This window comes from Canis lupus, chromosome 24 (genome assembly GCF_011100685.1).
Source record: "Canis lupus familiaris isolate Mischka breed German Shepherd chromosome 24, alternate assembly UU_Cfam_GSD_1.0, whole genome shotgun sequence".
Classification (NCBI taxonomy): Eukaryota; Metazoa; Chordata; class Mammalia; order Carnivora; family Canidae; genus Canis; species Canis lupus.
Genome location: NC_049245.1, coordinates 47,904,564 through 47,923,437, shown reverse-complemented (window position 1 = coordinate 47,923,437; position 18,874 = coordinate 47,904,564). Strand labels below are relative to the sequence as shown.

General features: G+C 71.1%; 1 protein-coding gene across 21 annotated transcripts in view; it reads left to right on the top strand.

The window, feature by feature from the left end:
- Positions 1-17,801, top strand: part of KCNQ2 (potassium voltage-gated channel subfamily Q member 2) — a 28,141-nt gene extending 10,340 nt beyond the window's left edge. For 2 of the 21 annotated variants that reach the window (XM_038572869.1, XM_038572850.1), the window contains exons 8-15: positions 3,142-3,231; positions 3,333-3,386; positions 6,356-6,579; positions 7,129-7,234; positions 7,610-7,741; positions 9,501-9,608; positions 11,892-12,015; positions 12,543-17,801. In XM_038572869.1, the coding sequence (XP_038428797.1) occupies positions 3,142-3,231; positions 3,333-3,386; positions 6,356-6,579; positions 7,129-7,234; positions 7,610-7,741; positions 9,501-9,608; positions 11,892-12,015; positions 12,543-13,244 (1,540 nt within the window). In that variant the 3' untranslated portion in view covers positions 13,245-17,801. Of the gene's footprint in view, positions 1-3,141; positions 3,232-3,332; positions 3,387-6,352; positions 6,580-7,125; positions 7,235-7,609; positions 7,742-9,500; positions 9,609-11,891; positions 12,016-12,542 lie in introns of all 21 variants that reach the window. The other 19 variants (XM_038572852.1, XM_038572847.1, XM_038572858.1 and 16 more) reach the window with 14 other exon arrangements.
- Positions 17,802-18,874: the final 1,073 nt, after the last annotated feature.

Here is an 18,874-nt window from a genome sequence, read left to right as displayed (position 1 = left end):
CCCCCCGCTGCCCCGGGGCGTTGCCGCGAGCAGAGCCGGTCCGTCCGTGTCTGTGCGCTGCGTGTCATCGGGGCCTGTGCGTGCCCGCGTGTGCGCTGTGTGTCTGGAGCCCGCCGGCCGCGCCGTGGGCCCTACGTCCCTGTGTGCTCAGCGCCCCCCCACCCCGGGGCCCGGTGGCAGGACGCGTCCGGGCACAGCCCCCCTCTCTGCCGGGTCCCCGCGGGGCAGAGCACGGCTGGCAGCCACGTGCCGCCTCCCCGTGTTCACGGCCGAGGGACCCCCGCCTCCTGTGCGTGTCGCGCGGGGTCCTCTGAGCCCGGGATGCCCCGAGCACCCGTCCCCAGGCCGCAGAGCGAGTCCAGCCCCTGACCTGGGGCCAGAGACCCCTGCCTGCCCTCCGTCCGCGCCCTTCGGGACCGTGGGCGACTCAGCCGGCCACCGCTGGTGGAGCCGCACTTAGGCTGGGCGCTGCCCCGTCCCCGTGCGGGTGGCCACGCTCCTGCGCCCCGAGCGCCTCGGCACGGACACCGGTGTCTGGAACCGAGCATGGTGGCCCTGCCTTCGGCCCGAACCAAGGCGACTGCCCCTCAGCGAGGCTGCGCGCTGGCGCGGGGCAGAGAGCTGGGCGCTCGCCGTCAGGGTGGAGAGGGAGACGCGTGCCCAGCTGGGCGGTCTGGGGGGTCCACGGGGCTGCCCCCGCGTCCTCGGCCCCCGCCGCGTGCCACACCCTGAGCCCGTCCGCCCGAGGCCCCCCGGCCGGATGCGGCGTCTTGTCCCCCTCCCCGCGACCCTCGTCTCAGCCTCTCTCTCTCTCTCTCTCTCCTGCCCTCCCCCCAATTTGGACACTCTTGCCTGCCCCCCCAAGTGCCTTTAATCTTGTCACTGCCCTTCTTGGGCCCCTTTCACGTCCGTCTGTCTTTGGGGAGGAGGTGGCTGACCCTGAAAGCAGGACTCCAGGTGAGGACACACGGGAGCCCCCCCGGGCTCTCCGGTACGTTCCGTGGCTCCCCTCCCTGCTTCCCGCTCTCCGCTCCTCTGTCTCCTCCCCGTGTGTCCGTGTGTCCCTGCCTGCCCGCGACCCAGTGGCTTCCCCGAGGGCCAGCCTGGCCCGGCCCTCCTCCTGGGGGACCCCGGGCTGAGGCCCTGCCCTGGGAGGCGCCCTGTCAGCCGGGAGGGCCCTGTTCAGCAGCCGGGGCGCGGGGCGTAGGCAGGAGACTTCTGGGGCCCGCGAGGTGGCGGGCAGGTCCCAGGGCTGCGGGGCTCGCGTCCCTGCCCGCGAGGCGCCTGGGCATCCAGCCCCTCGGGCCCCTCCTGGGCGGGAAGGCCAGGCCGCCGCCTGCCACCTGTAGGCCAGGATCCCGCCGGCACCCCCAGGTCAGGGCAGGTGGACGGGGTGGGCACCGGGACCCTCACTCAGCCGCCGTGACGCCCCTCCCGGTCCTGGCTCACCACGGGCGTGCGGGACCCACGGCGGCCGTGCTGCCGTCAGACCCAGGCCGTGTGTCCGGGTCGGGGTCGGGGCCGGGGGCAGGCCGCGGGGTCTCGGGCTGTGCTGCTCTGGGTGTGTCTCTGACCTGCCCTCTGCCCCATCCCGTTCTCACTGCCCCTCACCCCTGTGCCTGGGGGGGCCCTGTCCCCAGCTGCTTGCCCCTTGTCCGTGTGGGCCCCTCCTCGTCGAAGGCAGCAGCGTGCTGTGTCTGAGTGCCTGTGTGTCCCGTCTGGTCTTGGTGAGTGTCCGCGGGCACCTCTTCCCCCCGTGATCCCGGGGCCCCGGCCTTGCCCGCCCACCCGGGGTGTTGCCGTCTGGGGCGGCTCCCACAGCCGGGGAAGCTCTCCTTGGCTTCTGTGGGCAGGAAGACCCAGGACCAGCCCGGAGCCCGGAGCGGGGTGTCCGTGGGGCTCAGCCAGGCCTCAGGGTCGCTGTCGCGACAGGGGTGCGGCCCACGTGGGGCCTCCGTGCAGTTCGAGCGTCCTGGGCCCCGGTCCCCCAGAGGCGGGCGCGGGCGGGCGGGCGGGTGGTCCTGCCTCCGTGCGGCCGGGACACCCCCGGGCGGCTGGGCCTCGGGGCCCGTGTCTGCGCTGGGTGCTTGGGGGCTGGAGCAGAGACCATCTCTGCATCGTCCTCTGCCCAGACGGAGCCTCCAGGGCGTGGGGGCCGTGGGAGGCCGGGGGCCCCGGGGGGAGACGGCACCCGCGTCCCCATCCTCCGCTGCGGTGGGACGGCGGCTGACCTCGCCGTGTGCCTCGGGAGGGCGCATGTGCCCCCGGCTTGAGGGGCTCCTGGGGGAGCCAGAGCTGCTGGGTGCACAGGTCCTGGGGATACCAAGTCACAGGGACGCTTGTCCCCACGGGAGCGTGCTTGCCGATGCAGCCGGAGCCCGGGTCCCTCCTGGGGAGGACCCCGCAGGGAGGAAGGGCCCCTGGACGGGGGGTGGCCCAGCAGAGCGTATCCTTCCCACGTGGCCGCGGGGTTCGTGCGGGCGCCTCCTGTGCCGGTGCGTGGGGACGCTGGGCGCCGCTGCCCAGGGCTGGTGTCGTGAGCGGGGGTCGGCGGGTCTGCGTCCTCGGCCCGCAGGAGACAGCGTGTCGGGGCCACAGGGCGACGGCGGGGGACGGCGGGAGGCCCCAGGAAGGCGGAAGGGTCTCGTGTGTTGTTTTCAGTTTTGCTCAGAAACGTGCGGAGGCCGCCGTCGGGGCTTCGGGCAGGTTCCCGGGGAGCGTGGGCCTCGCGCCCGCCCCAGATGAGCCCGCCTCGGGGTCCGCGTCGCCCGGGGCCCGCGAGCCGCTGTCCTCGGCGTCCCTCCCGCTGAGGCCGCCGCCGCCTCCCGGGGGCACCGAGGCCTCGGATGGGCAGCTGGCGGCCTCGGCGCAGCCTCGGTGGTCGGTCTGTGACGCCAGAGTGCACGTGTTTCCTCCCCGAGATGTGTGCTTTCCGGAACCCTGTCCACCTAGAATAAGCCTTTGCAAAGTCTTGCCCATGTATTATTTTTTTGTTGGCATGAATATCGCAAAAAATAATACATCTTTAAAAAGACATGGCCCAAAACTCTGACTCTGGAAGGAAAAGGTATTTTTGGAGGAAAAAAAAACGGGATTTTTTTTTTTTTTTCTCCAAAAATAGGGCACTGTTTTCTTTTCCAGGCCGGCGGAAGACTTTCTGTGCAGCCCCCTCACTGCCGTTGCTCAGACCCAAGCGCTGCTGGCCGACCCTGAGCCCAGAGCTGCCTCAGGGTGGGCCTGCTTTGTGCCGCCCGCCCGCCCGGCCCCGGCCCCTCTGGTCGCGTCCCGTCTGCCGGTGCGCCCAGGACTAACTCTGCTCTCCTCATTTCCAGTAAAGGCAGACCGTGCAGAGAGTCCCTGTGTGGATGCTGCCCTGGACACTCTAGGTACCGCGGGGCGTGTCGCACGGACCGACCATTGCTGCACGGCTCTCCACCTCCCCTCCCGCTCCAAATACTCTGCTTATTAGAGGTTCTAGATGAGCGAGGGCGAGGCTGGCGCCCCCCGGCCCCCAGGCCCCAATTCTGATTGGCAGCTCGGCCTCCGCGGCCCCTTGCAGCGGAGCACCAGGCCCCCCGTGATTCCAAACGACCTCCCGGTGACGGTGACGGTGGTGGCAGCACCAACATCTCTTGTCCCCAAGCCAAACGATGCCCTGCTCCAAGCAGGAGGGGGGCCGGCCAGGGGCTTCTGGGGTCCTGTCGCTCTCCGCTGACCTTTCCTCTGGGGCTCGCCAATCTAGCACCTCTACTACGCACCCGAGGTCGGCCCCTCCGAACCGGCCGCCTCGCCCGCGGGAGGCAGCTCCGTCCTGTGTGTGCCGGGCTCCCCGTGGTCCTGACACACCAGACACGCCAGAAAGCCAGGGGCCCTCGGCTCCCCCTTCCCACCACAGGCCTGGTTTAGGGCGGACTGGAAACGGGACGGTGGAAAAGCCGTCCCCCCCACCCCGGCCCTTTGCACCGTGGGCTCCCTGTCCGCACCCTCACTCTCTCCGTCCACTGTCTGCTGTCGGGTGTGTGGAAGCGTCTGTCCTCTTGCTTGCTCTGGGCTCCCCCCCCGCCCCGTCTCCCTCCCGCCTGCCTCCCTCCCCGACCGGTGCAGCGTGTGGGCAGCTGCGCCCGCCTGTCCTGTGCATGTGGTTGCTGCAGGCCCCGGAGGCAGTGGGGCCGAGCGGCGGGCATGGGGGCTGTGCCGCAGGACCAGGGGCCCGGGGCAGCGGCATGCTTGGACACCTGCATCTGTGCATGCTCTGAGGCCCCGGAGAGGGGCTTGGAGGCTGCCTCCCCACACCCTGTCCGCGTTGCCTGTGTGTTCCTGGAGGTAGGCGCTTGGGGGAGGCTTGCGGCCCCAGGAACGGAGGTTTCCGGCCCCGGCGGAAGCCGTCCTGCTTATACAGAGCTTGTGTCCACGGTGCTTCCGGCCGCAGGCGGCCCCTTGGGCCAGGGGCTGTGGGCAGGCTGCTCGGGCACCGGAAGGGCCGCAGGTGCCCGTGGCCAGCCCAGGAGCCCAGGCCAAGCTCAGCCTTGCTGTGTGCAAATCCCATGAATGTCACTTCCCCCTTTGCACTTTTCCTGGGTGTCCGCGGTCCCGTGTAGGTGCGGCCCCCTCACCCTGAGCCGGGCAGACCCGGCTTGGCCACGTCCGTCCGGGCCTCCCAGTCGCCCCGTCCCCATTTGCTGCGGGGAGGCAGGTGGGGGAGGAGGGGCTGGAGCTTGGCTTTGTGCCCCGGACGCCCCCGAACTCGCTCCCCTGGTCCCGGCAACGCCAAAGCGCAGGCGCCAGGAAAGTGCCCCTGACACGCACGGGGCCTCGTCGAGGACTCTCCCCCCGAGCAGGTGGCCAGAGCCCCATCCTTCGTGTTTGTTTGCTTCTGTCCTTGGCTTGTGGGGTGAGGGCGGCCCTCCCTCGGGCCCCGCGGGGGCGGGAGCTGCCCGGGCACCCGGACGCGGGGCAGGTCGGGGCGGCCGGGGCCGAGCGGCTGCGGGCCGAGCTGCGCGGGTTCAGGCATCCACACGGTGGCCTCCTCCCGGCCTGAGCATCCCCGGGGCTGGACGGCGAGGCCTCCCTGCGGCTCCGTCCTCGAGGCAGCTGCGTGGGGTCGGGCCCCGGGGTTTGGCGGGGCCATCGCTTCCTCGCGTCTCCCGGGACCAGCTGTTGGTCTCTGTTGGGAGGGAGGTCATCCGTGCAGAGGGCGCCACGATGCCTGGACTCGGGCCACCCTGGGCTCCCACCCGCCCGTTCTTGGCCTTGCGCTGGGCACCACGGTTATGGGCTTGGAGCCCGTGTCCTGAGCAGGGGACGCCTGCCTCACCCCCGAGGCGGGTCCACACCCGAGGTCGACGTCCCGCTCCTGGGGGCACCTTTCTTTCCTTTCCCCTGTCCCGCGGGGACCTGTGAACTAGGGGACGGGTGATCTCAGCTGCCCGGGGGGGAGGGCGCGGGCCGGGACTGCCGTGTCCAGGCGGGGGGTCCAGGCCACCGGCCACCTCTTGTCCGTGGCCAGTCATGTCTGCGCCGTCCGAGGGACCTGTCCCGGCCGTGGGTCCTGGTGGGGCCGGTGGAGGCGGCTGACCCGGGGGAGCCCCGGTGGGGCTGAGGGGTCAGCAGGTGATGGCAGCTTCTGGGGCAGCAGAGACCCCGCTTGGCCCGGGGTAGGCGCGTCACACGCCCCGGGGCAGTGCAAGGCCCGGCTCCTGCCTGTGGCTGGGTGTGAGCAGGGGCCTTGCCCTTCGACAGTGGAAACTGTCCAGTGGGAGGGAGCGCGTGGCCGCCTGGCCCCCGGGCCCCCCCTGCACCCGGACCACAGCGCCCCCGTCTCCCGGCTGCCGCCCGGGGGGTGCCGCTCCACCTTCACAGTTACGGGGAGACGCAGGGAGGGGGAGGCCGAGGGCCCTGCAGGGCTGCCCCTCCCCGTGGCCTCGTGCCCCAGGCAGCTGGCAGAGCAGGCGCATCCAGTCGGTCCCCAGATGCGTCCCGGGCGTGGGTGGAGGAGCCCGTGCTGGCCCCGATCCAGACCCTTCCTCCGGGTGGCTCCCGGGGCTTGGCTGGGGCCCAGTGGTCGGCCGCAGACCTCACCCCTGCAGGCCCCGGGGCAGGGGGCGGAGGGCAGGCCCGCGGGAGGTGCCGGGGAGGGAGTCTCGCCCGGGCAGGGTGGCCAGGGCTCTGGTGGCCTCCGGGGCACCAGGCGCGATGCGAGGGCCCCCCAGCGCCCCAGCCGGTGGAGCACCCGCCGTCCCACCCAGGAGTAGGCGTGTGCTGCGAGCGGACGGTGGGGTGAGCGTTCTTGCCAGGGTGACCTCTCTCGCTGTCTCTCTGTGTGTGTCCGCCCGCCTGTCGGTCCTCGTGGAAGCAGCCAGAAGGTCAGTTTGAAAGACCGTGTCTTCTCCAGCCCCCGCGGCGTGGCGGCCAAGGGGAAGGGGTCCCCGCAGGCCCAGAGCGTCCGGCGCTCCCCCAGTGCCGACCAGAGTCTGGAGGACAGCCCGAGCAAGGTGCCCAAGAGCTGGAGCTTCGGGGACCGCAGCCGGGCGCGCCAGGCCTTCCGGATCAAGGGCGCCGCGTCCCGACAGAACTCGGAAGGTAGGTCAGGCTCTGCCTCCCGCCGTCCGGCGGCCCCGGTGCCAGCAGGGGCCCGGCCGCCTCTTTGAGCAGCGACCCCCCTTTGCCCTTTCTTCTTTTTGAGGCGAATTCACGTAACATAAAAACTGGCCACTTGAAAGTGAGCGGGTCAGTGGCGGCGCGTTCGCGGCGTGTGCAGACGCCGCCCGTCCCGTTCCAGAGCGTTCCATGCCCCAGCGGAGGCCAGTGCCGGGAGCGGCCGCCCCCAGCCCCCGTCTGTCTGGGGACCTCACGGGGGAGTCACGCCCTGTGTGTGCCCGTTTCTGGGGCTTCCGCGCCGACGCCCGTCTGTGGCCCGATCCCATCCCCTGGTCTCCTGGGGCCGAAGCCCGTGTTTCCGCACGTTCATCCGCTTTGCAGCCGGCGGGTGAACGTGTCCCTCGCCTCCGGCCTGGGACAGGGGCTGGGCGTCCAGGGCACCGGGTGGGCTCCGCGGCCCCGCAGGACCAGGCCCCTCTGTCCCTGGCACGGCTCGTCCCCCCACGGGCTGTGTCTCCTTCCACCCAGAAGCAAGCCTCCCCGGGGAGGACGTCGCAGAGGACAATAAGAGCTGTAACTGCGAGTTTGTGACGGAAGATCTGACCCCAGGCCTCAAAGTCAGCATCCGGGCCGTGTGGTGAGGGACTCAGGGTCCGGGGCGAGGGGCCTCCCGGGTCCAGAAGGGCTGGCGTCTGCCATCCCTGGGGGCGGGTCCTTGGGGGCTGGCGTGAGGGCCGGTGCTCCGGGAGCCACTCACACCCCGTGGCTCCTGGGGCCCCTCCCTTCACGTGTGGGATGGGGTGGGGGACAGGGTGGGGGATGCGGTGGGGATAGGATGGGGGACAGGGGAGATGGGGTGGGGACATGGCGGGGGACGTGGGGCTCCCGGGAGGATGGGAGTCTGTGTGCACCCGGGCCCGGGAGTGGCCTGTGCCCTTGGCACATGCTCTGGGAGATGCCGGGGTGGGGGGCAGGGGCCGCCCAGGGCTCACAGCGGTGCCCCCCCCCCCAGTGTGATGCGGTTCTTGGTGTCCAAGCGGAAGTTCAAGGAGAGCCTGCGGCCGTACGACGTGATGGACGTGATTGAGCAGTACTCGGCGGGCCACCTGGACATGCTGTCCCGCATCAAGAACCTGCAGTCCAGGCAAGAGCCCCTCCCCGCCTGCCCAGCCCCGGGCACGGAGGCCGCGTCCTTCTGGGCCAAGGCCCCGTGGCGCGGTGGGGTGGCGACCCTCAGGCCAGCCCGGGGTGGGCGCGGTGTGCGGGTGCCCGTGCTGCCCCCAGAGGCGGGCCGTGCACGGGGCTTCGTGCACATGGTGGGCGGCTGCCCCCCGGCCACTCTGGCCCTCCGTGGACATCCTGCCGTGTCCTCGTGTGGTCTGTTCGTTCTAATATTTCTGTTGTCTCTCCCTCCTCGGCCTCCTGCCCCCGCTACGGGGGGCAAGCGTGTAGGTGTGTGTGCATTCACATGCATGCATGTGTGCACATGTAATGTGTGAATGCACACGCGTGTGTGCACGTGTATGGGTATCTGTGGTCACACGCACGGGTGCATGTGTGTGCACACATGTGTATGTGCACGTGGGCCGGCGTGCGTGCCTGTGCATACACATGTTATGCATGTGTGTGGTGTGTGCACGTGCCTCTGTGTGTGCTGTGCCGTGTGTGCATGTATGTGTGAACCCGTGCACACTCGTGCGCGTGTGTTGGGGATGAAGCCGCAGGGTCCGTGAGCCCCGTCAGGGAGCAGCCACCCTACGCGGGAGCAGAGGGGCCCGTCCACCCCCGCCTCATGGGGCACTCGCCCAGCAGGACGCGAGGCTGGAGTGCATGTGCGAGGCGCGGCGACGGCAGGGCACACGCTGACGCTTGCTCACTCCAGGACGTACCCGCACACCTACGTACAGGGACACACACACACCCAACACACACGTCCACTCCCGTGTGCACACACGGCACCGTGCTCTCAGCCTTGTGCCCACATACGTGCATTCTCCACGTCTGTGACACACATGCAGCCCAGATACACACGTGCTCACAGGCGTGCAGCCTCCGCCACACACAAGGGTGTGTGCACACGTGTCCATGTGTCTATAGGGAGCCCGTGCGCCTGTTGCGGGCCTCTCCCGGGGTCCCACACCCCTGCCCGCCGGGGCTTCCTCCCCTGCCCGGGGTCCCGCAGACTGGGATGCTGCGGCGTGTGTGCCCCGGAAGCCGGGGCGCTGGCTTCCAGCAGGTCAGGACGGCCGGGGGCAATCCTGGGGCCCGCCCAGCTCCCCCCGCCCCGCGGGACTGAAGGCCTCGTCCCGGGTCAGTGCGCCCCAGCTTGGGTTTGCCGTCCTCGCCTGGACCCTGGGGAGGGTCTCTCTGGCCTGGAGCTGCCCCCATTGGGTGGGGAGCCAGGGTGACCCCGCCGTCCTCACGGGCTAAGGCTAGGGAGCCAGGTGCTCACCGTCCTCCCCAGAGCATCAGCTAGACCTGTGCCGTGTGTGTGCAAAGGTGTGTGCGGTGGTGCACGTGCAATGTAGGTGAGTGTGCGTGCGTGTGCGGACCGAGTGCAGCCTGTGTGCACGACACGTGCCGTGTGGTGTGCGTGTGCGCTCACGTGTGCAAGGCGCAGATGTGTGGGAGAGCAGAGCGGTGTCTGGCCACCGGGCCGGCCCCGCGTCTCGCCGAGGCTGAGTCCGTCACCAGGCCCCTCCGTCCCCAACCTTCCCCTTCCCTCCCTTTGTGTCCGGAAAACCGCGCACGCGGCGGCGCCCAGGAGCAGGCGGAGTGGCGCTGCTGTCCCGGCCGCGTGCTCCGTCCTCCCCTGCGCCCGTTCGGAGTCCCCCCCCCCCCACTCCCCTTCCGTGCGCTTCACGATGCATTTGCTGGTGTCTCTTTTCTTGTTCACTCGCCAGGATAGATATGATTGTGGGCCCCCCACCCCCTTCAACTCCCCGGCACAAGAAGTACCCCACCAAAGGACCCACGGCCCCTCCGAGAGAGTCACCCCAGTATTCACCTAGGTCAGGATGCCAACCGCGCCCGCCTTGTGTCTGTGGAATGGCCGGCCCCCTTCGCCCCAGGCCACATGACGGCAGCACCTGCCCGGCACCTCCCGACGGGACAGAGCAGCGTCAGGGGGAAGGCCGTGCCCCGTGGGCCCCGGGCGGGCTGCGCGGGGACATCCCCAGGGACGTCTGCCTGGGGTGCTTCCCGGGCGGACGCGGAGGGACACGACCGCAGGGGCAGCTGCGTTCAGAGCCTCGGGGTCCTTGGCCGCGGCGGGGCTGACCTCGGCTGCTCCGTGGACCTGAGCGGGTCCTGCTGCTTCTCTTGCCTTTGAGTGCTGGTGAAGAACAAATAAGAGGTGCCCCCCGGGCACCCGGCAGCGAGCGAGGCCCCAGGGATGCCCCAGACCTTTGGAGCTTTATTCCCAGCCCTCGGGGTTAGCGGCAGGGGCGAGGGCGAGGGCGCGCTGGGTGGCGAGTCAGCAGAAGCAAACTTCGGAGGCTTCCCGCCTCCCTGGGACGATTCAGACGATGGGGGCGACCTGTCCCCCGTGGGCAGGTCCGGTCAGCTGGGGAGAGGGAGCCCCCGGGACAGGGAGGAGGACGAGGGACCCAAGAGCATCGAGAGGCCGCCAGGGATGCCGGCAGCTGGGCCAGCTGGCTGGGGACGGGCCGGTGTGCCTGAGCCCTCCCCGCGTGCCAGGACTTCTGCACGCCGGACATCTCAACCCACGGGCTCTGCCGTGAGAAAGGAGTCCCCGGAGGAGCAGGCCGGCCCAGGAGGCTCGGGCAGTCTGCGGCTCCGCGACGTGCAGCCCGTCCGTGGGCACTGCCGCGGGGGCAGGGGTCGGGTCCCGCAGCCTGCAGAGCCCCCCCGCAGCCAGAGGCCACACTGAGCCACGGCGGAGGGCGGGAGGACAGCGTGGGCTCCGGGGGCCAGACCTGACCCCAGCCTCGGGCCTAGGGCGGGGATGGCACAGGCCCCCGCCAGCGGCAGCTCCAGGCTCCCCGTGGGACCGGCCAGGCAGGTGACCCGTCATGTGGCAGGGGCGAAGGCGCTGAGCACCCATGCCTGGACTGTGTGGACACTCGGAAACACCAGAGAACCCTTCTCCCTCTCCATCCTCCACCGGCGTCTGCTTGGAGCCCGAGGGTCCCCGCTGCCCCCAGCCGCTCCCGGTCCTTGGTGCATGAGTCCAGCATGCAGCTCCTCGAGCATGAGGCTGTAGCGTGGCTGACGCGGGAGCCCCTCTTCTGCTTCACGCAGCAGCCAGAACAGTCCCCTGAGCCCTGCTCTCCGCCAGAGGCAGACGGGCGGCCCGTGGGTGAGGAAGGAAGCCGAGACGGGGCCCCGGCCAGCTCCCAGGGCGCTTGCCAGGGGTGCCCCCCAGGACTCGAGTGTGCTCGGGGCTCGGGGCTCCTGGCCGGACGCAGGCGGGCGCTCCTTGGCCTCAGCCCGGGGGAAGTGCCGCGTGCCCGGCAGGTGTGGCCTGGCTGCCCCAGCGGCTTGCAGGCCGTCGGGGTCCCTGCTTCTGAGTGAGCCCCCCACGTCCCTGTGGGTCTCCGGCTCGGGTGCCAGGAGCCCACACACAACCGTGGCCCCTTCCGAGCCCGTCGGTGGCCCTTCCTGTTCAGCGGGGGGCCGTGCCGTGTCCCCCTCCCAGGTAGAAACCTCCTTTGCCTCTTGTTGCCATTTGTGACCGTGGCCTCCTCTGAGATGAGCTCGGCTGCGTCCCGCATCCCGCACACGCGTCGGCACGGGCACACGCGCACACGCGCACACACTAGACCCCCTGTCTGCCCCCTCTGGTGTGCGTGGCGGTTTCCTGTGTCGGTCTGTGCCCCTCCCCGTCCGGTCTGCATGGAGCCGTGGCCCTCATCATCTGCTTCCGTTCCTGCCGCACACGTGGAATCTGCCCCCCAGACCCCAGTAGGGGGGACCCAGTGGCACATTGTTTAGGAGTAAAGCTCAGGGCTGGGGGCCGGGCGCGGGGGCCGGGAGCTGAGGGGCGAGCGACCCCAGGCCCCTCCACTTTACTCCTTGCTGATGTGCCATCTGCTGGAGTGGGACGGGTGGGGAGCAGGCCCCCGGGTGCAGAGAGCAGGGCGACACCAGGTGCCCCGCGTCCACCTGTCCTGGCACCCCGCTGCCCCCCCCCCGTCGTGCCCCCCCTGTCGGCTCTGGGATCAGCCTGGAGCCCGGGTCTGGGGGGCCGTGGCCCGGCCCAGGAGGAGAGGGCTTGGGCCCTGCCGCACCCACCCCAACTCATGCCGGGGGGGTGGGTGTCTTCCCGGCAGAGTGGACCAGATCGTGGGGCGCGGCCCAGCCCTAACGGACAAGGACCGCACCAAGGGCCCGGCTGAGGCGGAGCTGCCCGAGGACCCCAGCATGATGGGCCGGCTGGGGAAGGTGGAGAAGCAGGTAGGGGGGCTGGGGCGGCCCACCCGCTGGTCCTCAGGCTCCGGGGGGGCCTCCGTGTGTCCTCAGGGGTCGGGCACAAGACCCCCGACCCGGGGCTGCACCCGGGAGCCCAGGAGGGACCTGGCTGTTCCTCCAGCCGGAGGGCTCGCCCGCAGGGGTGGAGCCACGTGGACAAAAGGTGGCCCAGAGGCCTGGGGCCAGAGGTGAGGCTCCTGCCTCTGTACCTCTGTGGGGCCAGCCTGCAGTCCCTGCACTCTGGGGGGCAGCCTGGGCCCCCCCACCTCCCAGGTCCCCTTACCTCCCGGGTCCCCCCCACCTCCTGGGAGCAGCCCGGGTCCCCCCACCTCCTGGCCCCCCACCTCCCGGGTCCCCCCCCCCAGGTCCCCCCACCTCCCAGGTCCCCCCACCTCCTGGCCTCCCGACCTCCTGGGAGCAGCCCGGGTCCCCCTCACCTCCCAGGTCCCCCCATCTCCCGGCCCCTCGACCTCCTGGGAGCAGCAGACCTGGTCCAGCAAGTCCCCTTGCAGGTCTTGTCCATGGAGAAGAAGCTGGATTTCCTGGTGAACATCTACATGCAGCGCATGGGCATCCCCCCCACGGAAACCGAGGCCTACTTTGGGGCCAAGGACCCGGAGCCGGCGCCGCCGTACCACAGCCCCGAGGACAGCCGGGAGCACGGGGACAGGAACGGTTGCATCATCAAGCTCATCCGCTCCAGTTCCGGGGGCCAGAAGAACTTCTCGGCACCCCCCGCCGGGCCCCCGGCCCAGTGCCCGCCCTCCACCTCGTGGCAGCAGCAGTGCCACCCCCGCCAGGGCCACGGCACCTCGCCCGTGGGGGACCCCGGCTCGCTGGTGCGGATCCCGCCCCCGCCCGCCCACGAGCGGTCGCTGTCTGCCTACGGCGGGGGCCACCGGGCGAGCACGGAGTTCCTGAGGCCCGAGGGTGCCCTGCGGGACAGCGACACGTCCATCTCCATCCCGTCCGTGGACCACGAGGAGCTGGAGCGCTCCTTCAGCGGCTTCAGCATCTCCCAGTCCAAGGAGAACCTGGACGCGCTCAACAGCTGCTACGCGGCCGTCGCGCCCTGCGCCAAAGTCAGGCCCTACATCGCGGAGGGCGAGTCGGACACGGACTCGGACCTGTGCACCCCGTGCGGGCCCCCGCCGCGCTCCGCCACTGGGGAGGGCCCTTTCGGCGACGTGGGCTGGGCCGGGCCCCGGAAGTGAGGGTGCCCGCCGGCCTCTCCCTGACTCTTGGCCTCCAGGTTTGCAGATGGGACTCGGGGCCCTTTCCTCGGAGGGACACGGTGGGGGGCCTGTGCGGCGGCGGCCGGGCGGGGGCTCCCCGGCTCCCGCCCCGAAGGCTGACGAGAGCTTTTTCACCAAGGGGCAGCCGGGCCGGCCGGGCCCGCTCTGAACCGTTGGCCGGGGTGTGAGCAGGGGTGACGGCCGAGAACAGGCCGGGAGGAGGAGGGAGGAGGACGGAGGAGGACGGAGGAGGACGGAGGAGGAGGGAGGAGGAGGCGCGGGGCTGGGCCAGGGCTGGGCGGGGGGCAGCGAGGAGCAGGAGCGGCGGCTCCGGGGCCCGTGGCGGTGGCTGCAGGGCGGACGGCTGGCCTCTCGGGCGAGGCCAGGTTTCGTCCCCGTGTCCCTGCCCTGGCCACCCAGAGAGCTGCCGGTCCGCACCTTCCCCCCGCAGCCCGGGGTCGGAGCCAGTCCCCGGCCGGGGCGCTGGCCTTGGGGGTGAGGCCTCGGGACCTCGCGGCCTTGGCTCGTAGGGGGGGCCTGTGCCATAGCTCCTGGGAGGGGTCCCGGGAGGCTGTGCCCTCTGCTCCCCGCCGGCTGGTCCCAGCCGCCAGGCCACAGACACCCGTGTGCGGGGAGCGTGCTGGGAGGTTGGGGGCACCGCTGGGGCCGGGCGCTGCTCAGGGAGCGGGGGCCAGGCGGGTTGTGGTGACCAGATTCCGCGCTGCCCCTCAGTGGGGGCCCTGCCTCGAGGCCCCTCGCCGACGCCGTGACGGGATGTAGAGGGGTCCCAGAGGAGCCCCTCCAGGGTCGCTGGGTGCCCCCTGCGGACTCGAAGCAGCTCTGTCCTGTAGGAAGCCTCTCTGGTCGCCGCTGGGGCTGACCGCCCGCCCCTGCTGCCCCAGGCCGGTCCCTTGCTGTGACTTCCTGGCTCCTAGGGAGTCACAGCCTCGCATCCGCCTGGGCCTCAGGGAGCAGGAACCCGTCTGTCCCCTGTGTGGCCTGTGGCCCCGGGGACGGCAGCTCTGGACTCTCCCCTCCGGGTCCTTGGCCGTCGGGGTGTGGGGGCATCTGCGGTTGGAGCCCCCAGCCTGGGCACCGGGCGCCCTCTGAGGCAGGGACCAAGTGTGCACTGGGCTACGGGGCAACATCCGCCACACGCTGGGTCCTGGGAGAGCCCGCGGCGACTTGGATGCGAAGTGGTCAGTGAGAGTGTGTCGGTCCCTGACGGGGCTTGGGAAGCAGCGTGCGAGGCCCGGTGCCTGGGCATGCGGTCCTGGTGCCCGGAGGTGTTTGGGGGGCGCTGTTGGGCAGGCAGGGGCCGCAGCTGCAGGCTCTGGGCCTGCCCCCCTTCTAGGACGGCCCGCGTCCAGCCGTGGGCTCCTCCTTGCCTGATGGGCCCCCAGAGGCTGGGCCGGGCCTGTGCTGCCCGAGGGCGGTGCCCGGTCGGAGGCCCCGGGCTCGGAGTGGGAAACCGCTGCTCCCGGCCCCGCAGGGGACGCCCCGTTCCCAGCCTTGGGGAGCAGGCGTGGAAGTCCGTGGCCACGTGGCCTGGGCGGGAGGCTCTCTGGGGCACCCTGGCCGTCCTCACGACGGTGCATGTCCTTCCTGGAGGTGGAGCTGGGCCTCGGGCCTCACCCCCATCCTGGGGAACCTGGGCTGCGGGGCCCCAGGAGGGCATGCGCGGGAGGCCCCTAGCCGAGCACGGCCACACCGGTCACCAGCTCTGGCCAGCCACGCCACCAGCAGCTGTCCCCAGAGAAAGCCGGCTGTCCTGTCCCCACACCCCCTATGCTGTGGGTCCCTGTCCCCGGAGCTGCTGAGCCACCACCAGGAGGGCCCCCCAGGCTGCAGCAGGAGGAACGGGGACCCACGTCCCCAGGGAGGACATGAGGTCTGCACGTGTCTCTGACCCCTTGGAAGGGGGAGGGCGTGTCTCTGGAGGCTGGTTTAGGGGAATGCTCTGGGGAGAGGGTGTCGTCGCTTGGGGTCCTCCGACCCTGGTCTGAGCCGTGTGCGTCCCCCGCAGCACCGCGTGTGGCCCGGGGCTCCAGGAGGAGGCTGGTGCTTGCACAAGGAGACCGTGCGCCTTGTTGGGCGTGTGTGACGGCGTGCGGCTCAGGGCCGTGCCACCCTGGGCAGAAGGCTGAGGCTAGAGGGTGCACCGCGCGAGCCCACACTCCCCGGCTCACAGTGCCGCTTGTACGCGTGCAGCACGCACTCACCAGGCACATCCGCTTGCACGCACTCACACACGTATGCACAGTGCCCTCTCACACACGCTCGCCCCCGTGCACACGCACTGCGCCTCCCACCCTCTGTGTGATCTCCGCGGGTCCGCCCCCTTGAAGCCCTGAGGAACTCACAGCTTCGTGTGACAGATGGCACCATGGCTGGGTCCCGGCTGTCCCAGGCTCCTGGGCTGCACCCGCAGAGGGGCCCGGGCCCGCCCAGGGTCCACGTGCCTCCCATCAGCGGGCCCGGCCACCGTCCGGAGCCTCCGGTCGACAGGACGCCGCCACACGGCTCGGGCTGGGCCGGGCAGGTCCTCTGGCTCCTCGGCCACGTGACTCGGGAGCCGCGGCCCCCCCAGGCCTCCTGCAGGATGCGGGGCCCCGGCCTGCCACCTGTCCCCTCCTCGGGGCCGCACGCTGCCAGGGCTGCTCCGTAGAGGCCTGTCTGGGTAGAGCAGGGAGTCGGGACCCGGCCTGTGGCCACCCCGCGCCCCCGGGCCCCCGCCAGCCAGGCGGGCCGGCGTTTCCAACGGGCTGATGCGGTTTACCCGACCTCCTCCTCGCACTAGGCTGGAGCCCCCGGTGGTCGCGGATTCGAACGTTAACAGGAGACCAGGGGGGAGCATCCCTCTGCCGCCCCGCATTCGGGGGGACGTCCCACAAAGCAGGTGCCCCCGCCTGCGCTGAGTGTGGATGCAGCTCGGCCCCGAGACGTTTCTAGATGCTTCCTGGAGCCCAGAGGCGTGCAGGGCCCTGGGAGGCCTTTGTAGAAATGCTGACGTTTGTATCTATTTCGTATTCACCCCAATTGTAAATACTGTACAGAGCAGCGGGCGCAGCCTTTGCCCTGGTGTCACGCTGCCAGGCCAGAGTGACAACCAGGTCCCACCCTCCGACGTCACCAGCCCTGGGAACCCGCGTGGAGTGCGCAGGGACGGCTGCACAGCCACGGGGGGCTTGGGGGCAGCTCGTGCCCCCCGGGTGCGGAGTCCCGAGCAGCAGGTGCGGCCCCGTGACCCCAGTGCCCCTGGAGTCAGACGCTCCCGCCCCTGACGACGCTGTCCTGAGTGGTCCTTGGCTGCCTGGGCGGCAGCGGCGTGGACACACCTGCCCTCTGTGACCCCGGAGCGGATCTTCAGGCCTCCTGCTTGGATGTACCGATGCTGGGTGAGGGGCAGCAGGGCTGCGCGGGGCCCACAGGAAGGAGCCGCCCACCCCTGGCGCCAGGGCACCCTGCGTGGCTGTCCCAGGCCAGCGGCCTTCTGTGCTCCTGCCCCCCTGGGCTCGCTCCCCTGGGCCCGGCCCTGCACTGAGCAGGCTCGATGGCCCCGGGGGCTTCCGGGAGGGCTGGCGTGGGGGGGCTGCCCGTCTCTTCCCTCCAAGGCACCGGGCATCCGGCGGCCCAGGCCAGGCCCCCGGGGAGCGCCGGGAGCGCGCATGGGTGGGGGCCACGGAGGGCGGGACGCGCCGCCTTGCTGGGTGGGGGCGAGGGCAGACCCCCAGAGGTGCTGGGCACAGGCTTCGCACGCGGGCGCGGCGCTCCCTGGGGCTTGGAGGACACCTGCTGGCGGAGGGCGCCGGGGCCCCTGGGCGGGCGGCCGAGCGGGGAGGGGCCTGGGTCCGCGGCTGCCCCCCCCCCGCGCCGCTCTGGCCCTTTCACGCTGTCGTTGCCTTAAAGCACGTGACGGACACTCCCCGAGGTCGCCCACGCCCCGCGCCTGCCCCGCCCGCCCAGGACCCCCGCCTCGCCCGCGGGACCCGCTCGGGACGGACGGATGGATGGAGGGACGCAGCGCGGGCGGCGGCCCGGTCCCCATGCGGCCCCGCCCGGCCCGCCCGCCCGTCGCGCTGTCGCGGGCGCCGCCTGCAGCCCCCTCGCGCCGTTGCCTTGGCTGTCTGCACTTTGTTCATGCTCCAAAGAATACTTCATAATATGCCTTCAGTACTGACGTACTCCCGGGCCGCGCGTGCCCCGCGCCGCAGCCGCCGGGCCTTTCTGTTGTCGTGAATGTGTCACCGCCGCACACTCGACCCTCGACTCGCGCATTGTCCGTTTTCTAGGGATAGACGCCCAGGGAAAGAACTCTAGTTTTCTACGGACCAGCCGAGATGCTAACTTGCTCAACTCACCGTCAGGTTGACACTTGTATTCGAGAACGGGGCCCCGCCCGGGTTTGCCCAGGGGCTTCGGGGGTGGAATCGGGCAGCAGGGACGCATGTGGAAGGTTCTGGAAAGTTCTACTGCCACGGGGACCTGTTTGGATGCCCAGTGGACCTGTGCACTTAGTAAAACACAGTGATTCAACCTGCACGCGGTGTGGCCTCGTTCCTGCTGTTCGCCGTCCCTGGGCTCCCCGGGTCCTCTGCTGCCCCGACGAAGGACCGCACCCTGGTGGCCCCAAGCAGCAGGAGGCCGTGCTCGCTCCCCCGGGGCCGGGGCCCGTCGGTCCGTCCCTCAGCAGCCGCGGGCGTCCGGGGAGGGGCCTCTGGCCGGGGCTGCTGACCCCCGGGCCTCCCAGCGGCGCAGAGGGGCCCAGTGCTGGGCGCGGGGCACATAGTGTCCCGCTGGCACCCGCCGGGGGCCCCGTGGCCCTCGCCCCCCCGAGCGTGCCGGAGGCCGGGAGGTCGGGGTGGACACGGCCCGCGGTGTCCGGGTGAGGCCGGCGCAGTCGGGTGTGGGAGGCCGGGCCGGCTCAGTCCGCGTGGCCTGGGGCTCAGCAGCTCACGGGCACCGAGGGGCAGCGCCCCGGCCTGGACGGGGGCCCACACTCGCCCCCTCAGCGGGGCTCGAGGCTCACGGTCCCCTCGGTCCCCTCGCAGGCTTGGCCACCAGCCAACGGCCTTTGTGACCCAACACTTCTGGAAAGTTCTGGGCTGCGGTGCGGGGTTTGGAGGATCTGACCCGGCTCCGGGTGCAGCCTGGGGTGGGCGGGCTGCCGGCCCTCACCGAGGTCCCCTCTGTGCTGACGAGGGCCCCGGTGTCCCTGCGTCCCTGCAGCTCCGGGGCCTGGCGCTGCCCCTCACCCGCCGCCCCCCTACGGTCCCCTCTGACCCCCGCCCAGGCCGCAGGGGAAGGTCGTTCCTGCAGGCGTTTGTTGGTTTCGGGCTGGTTGCTGAGAAATTTGCCTCAGTTTCCCTAGGGTTGTCACCTAGGGTTCGGGTCAGCTTGGCTGTGGCTCGGAGACGCCCTGTGGAGCCATGACTGCCGCAGAGCCGACTCGTTCGCGTGGCCTGGAGTCCGGAGGGAGCCTGTCGGGATTTCCTGCGGCCCTGGGCCTGCCGAGCCGGGGCCCCCACCCTCCTCAGTTCTCTGCTCCCCATGACTTGCTCCCAAAGGGGCTGCTGGAGTCCAGCTGTTCCATCTTCGTTCCAGCCAAG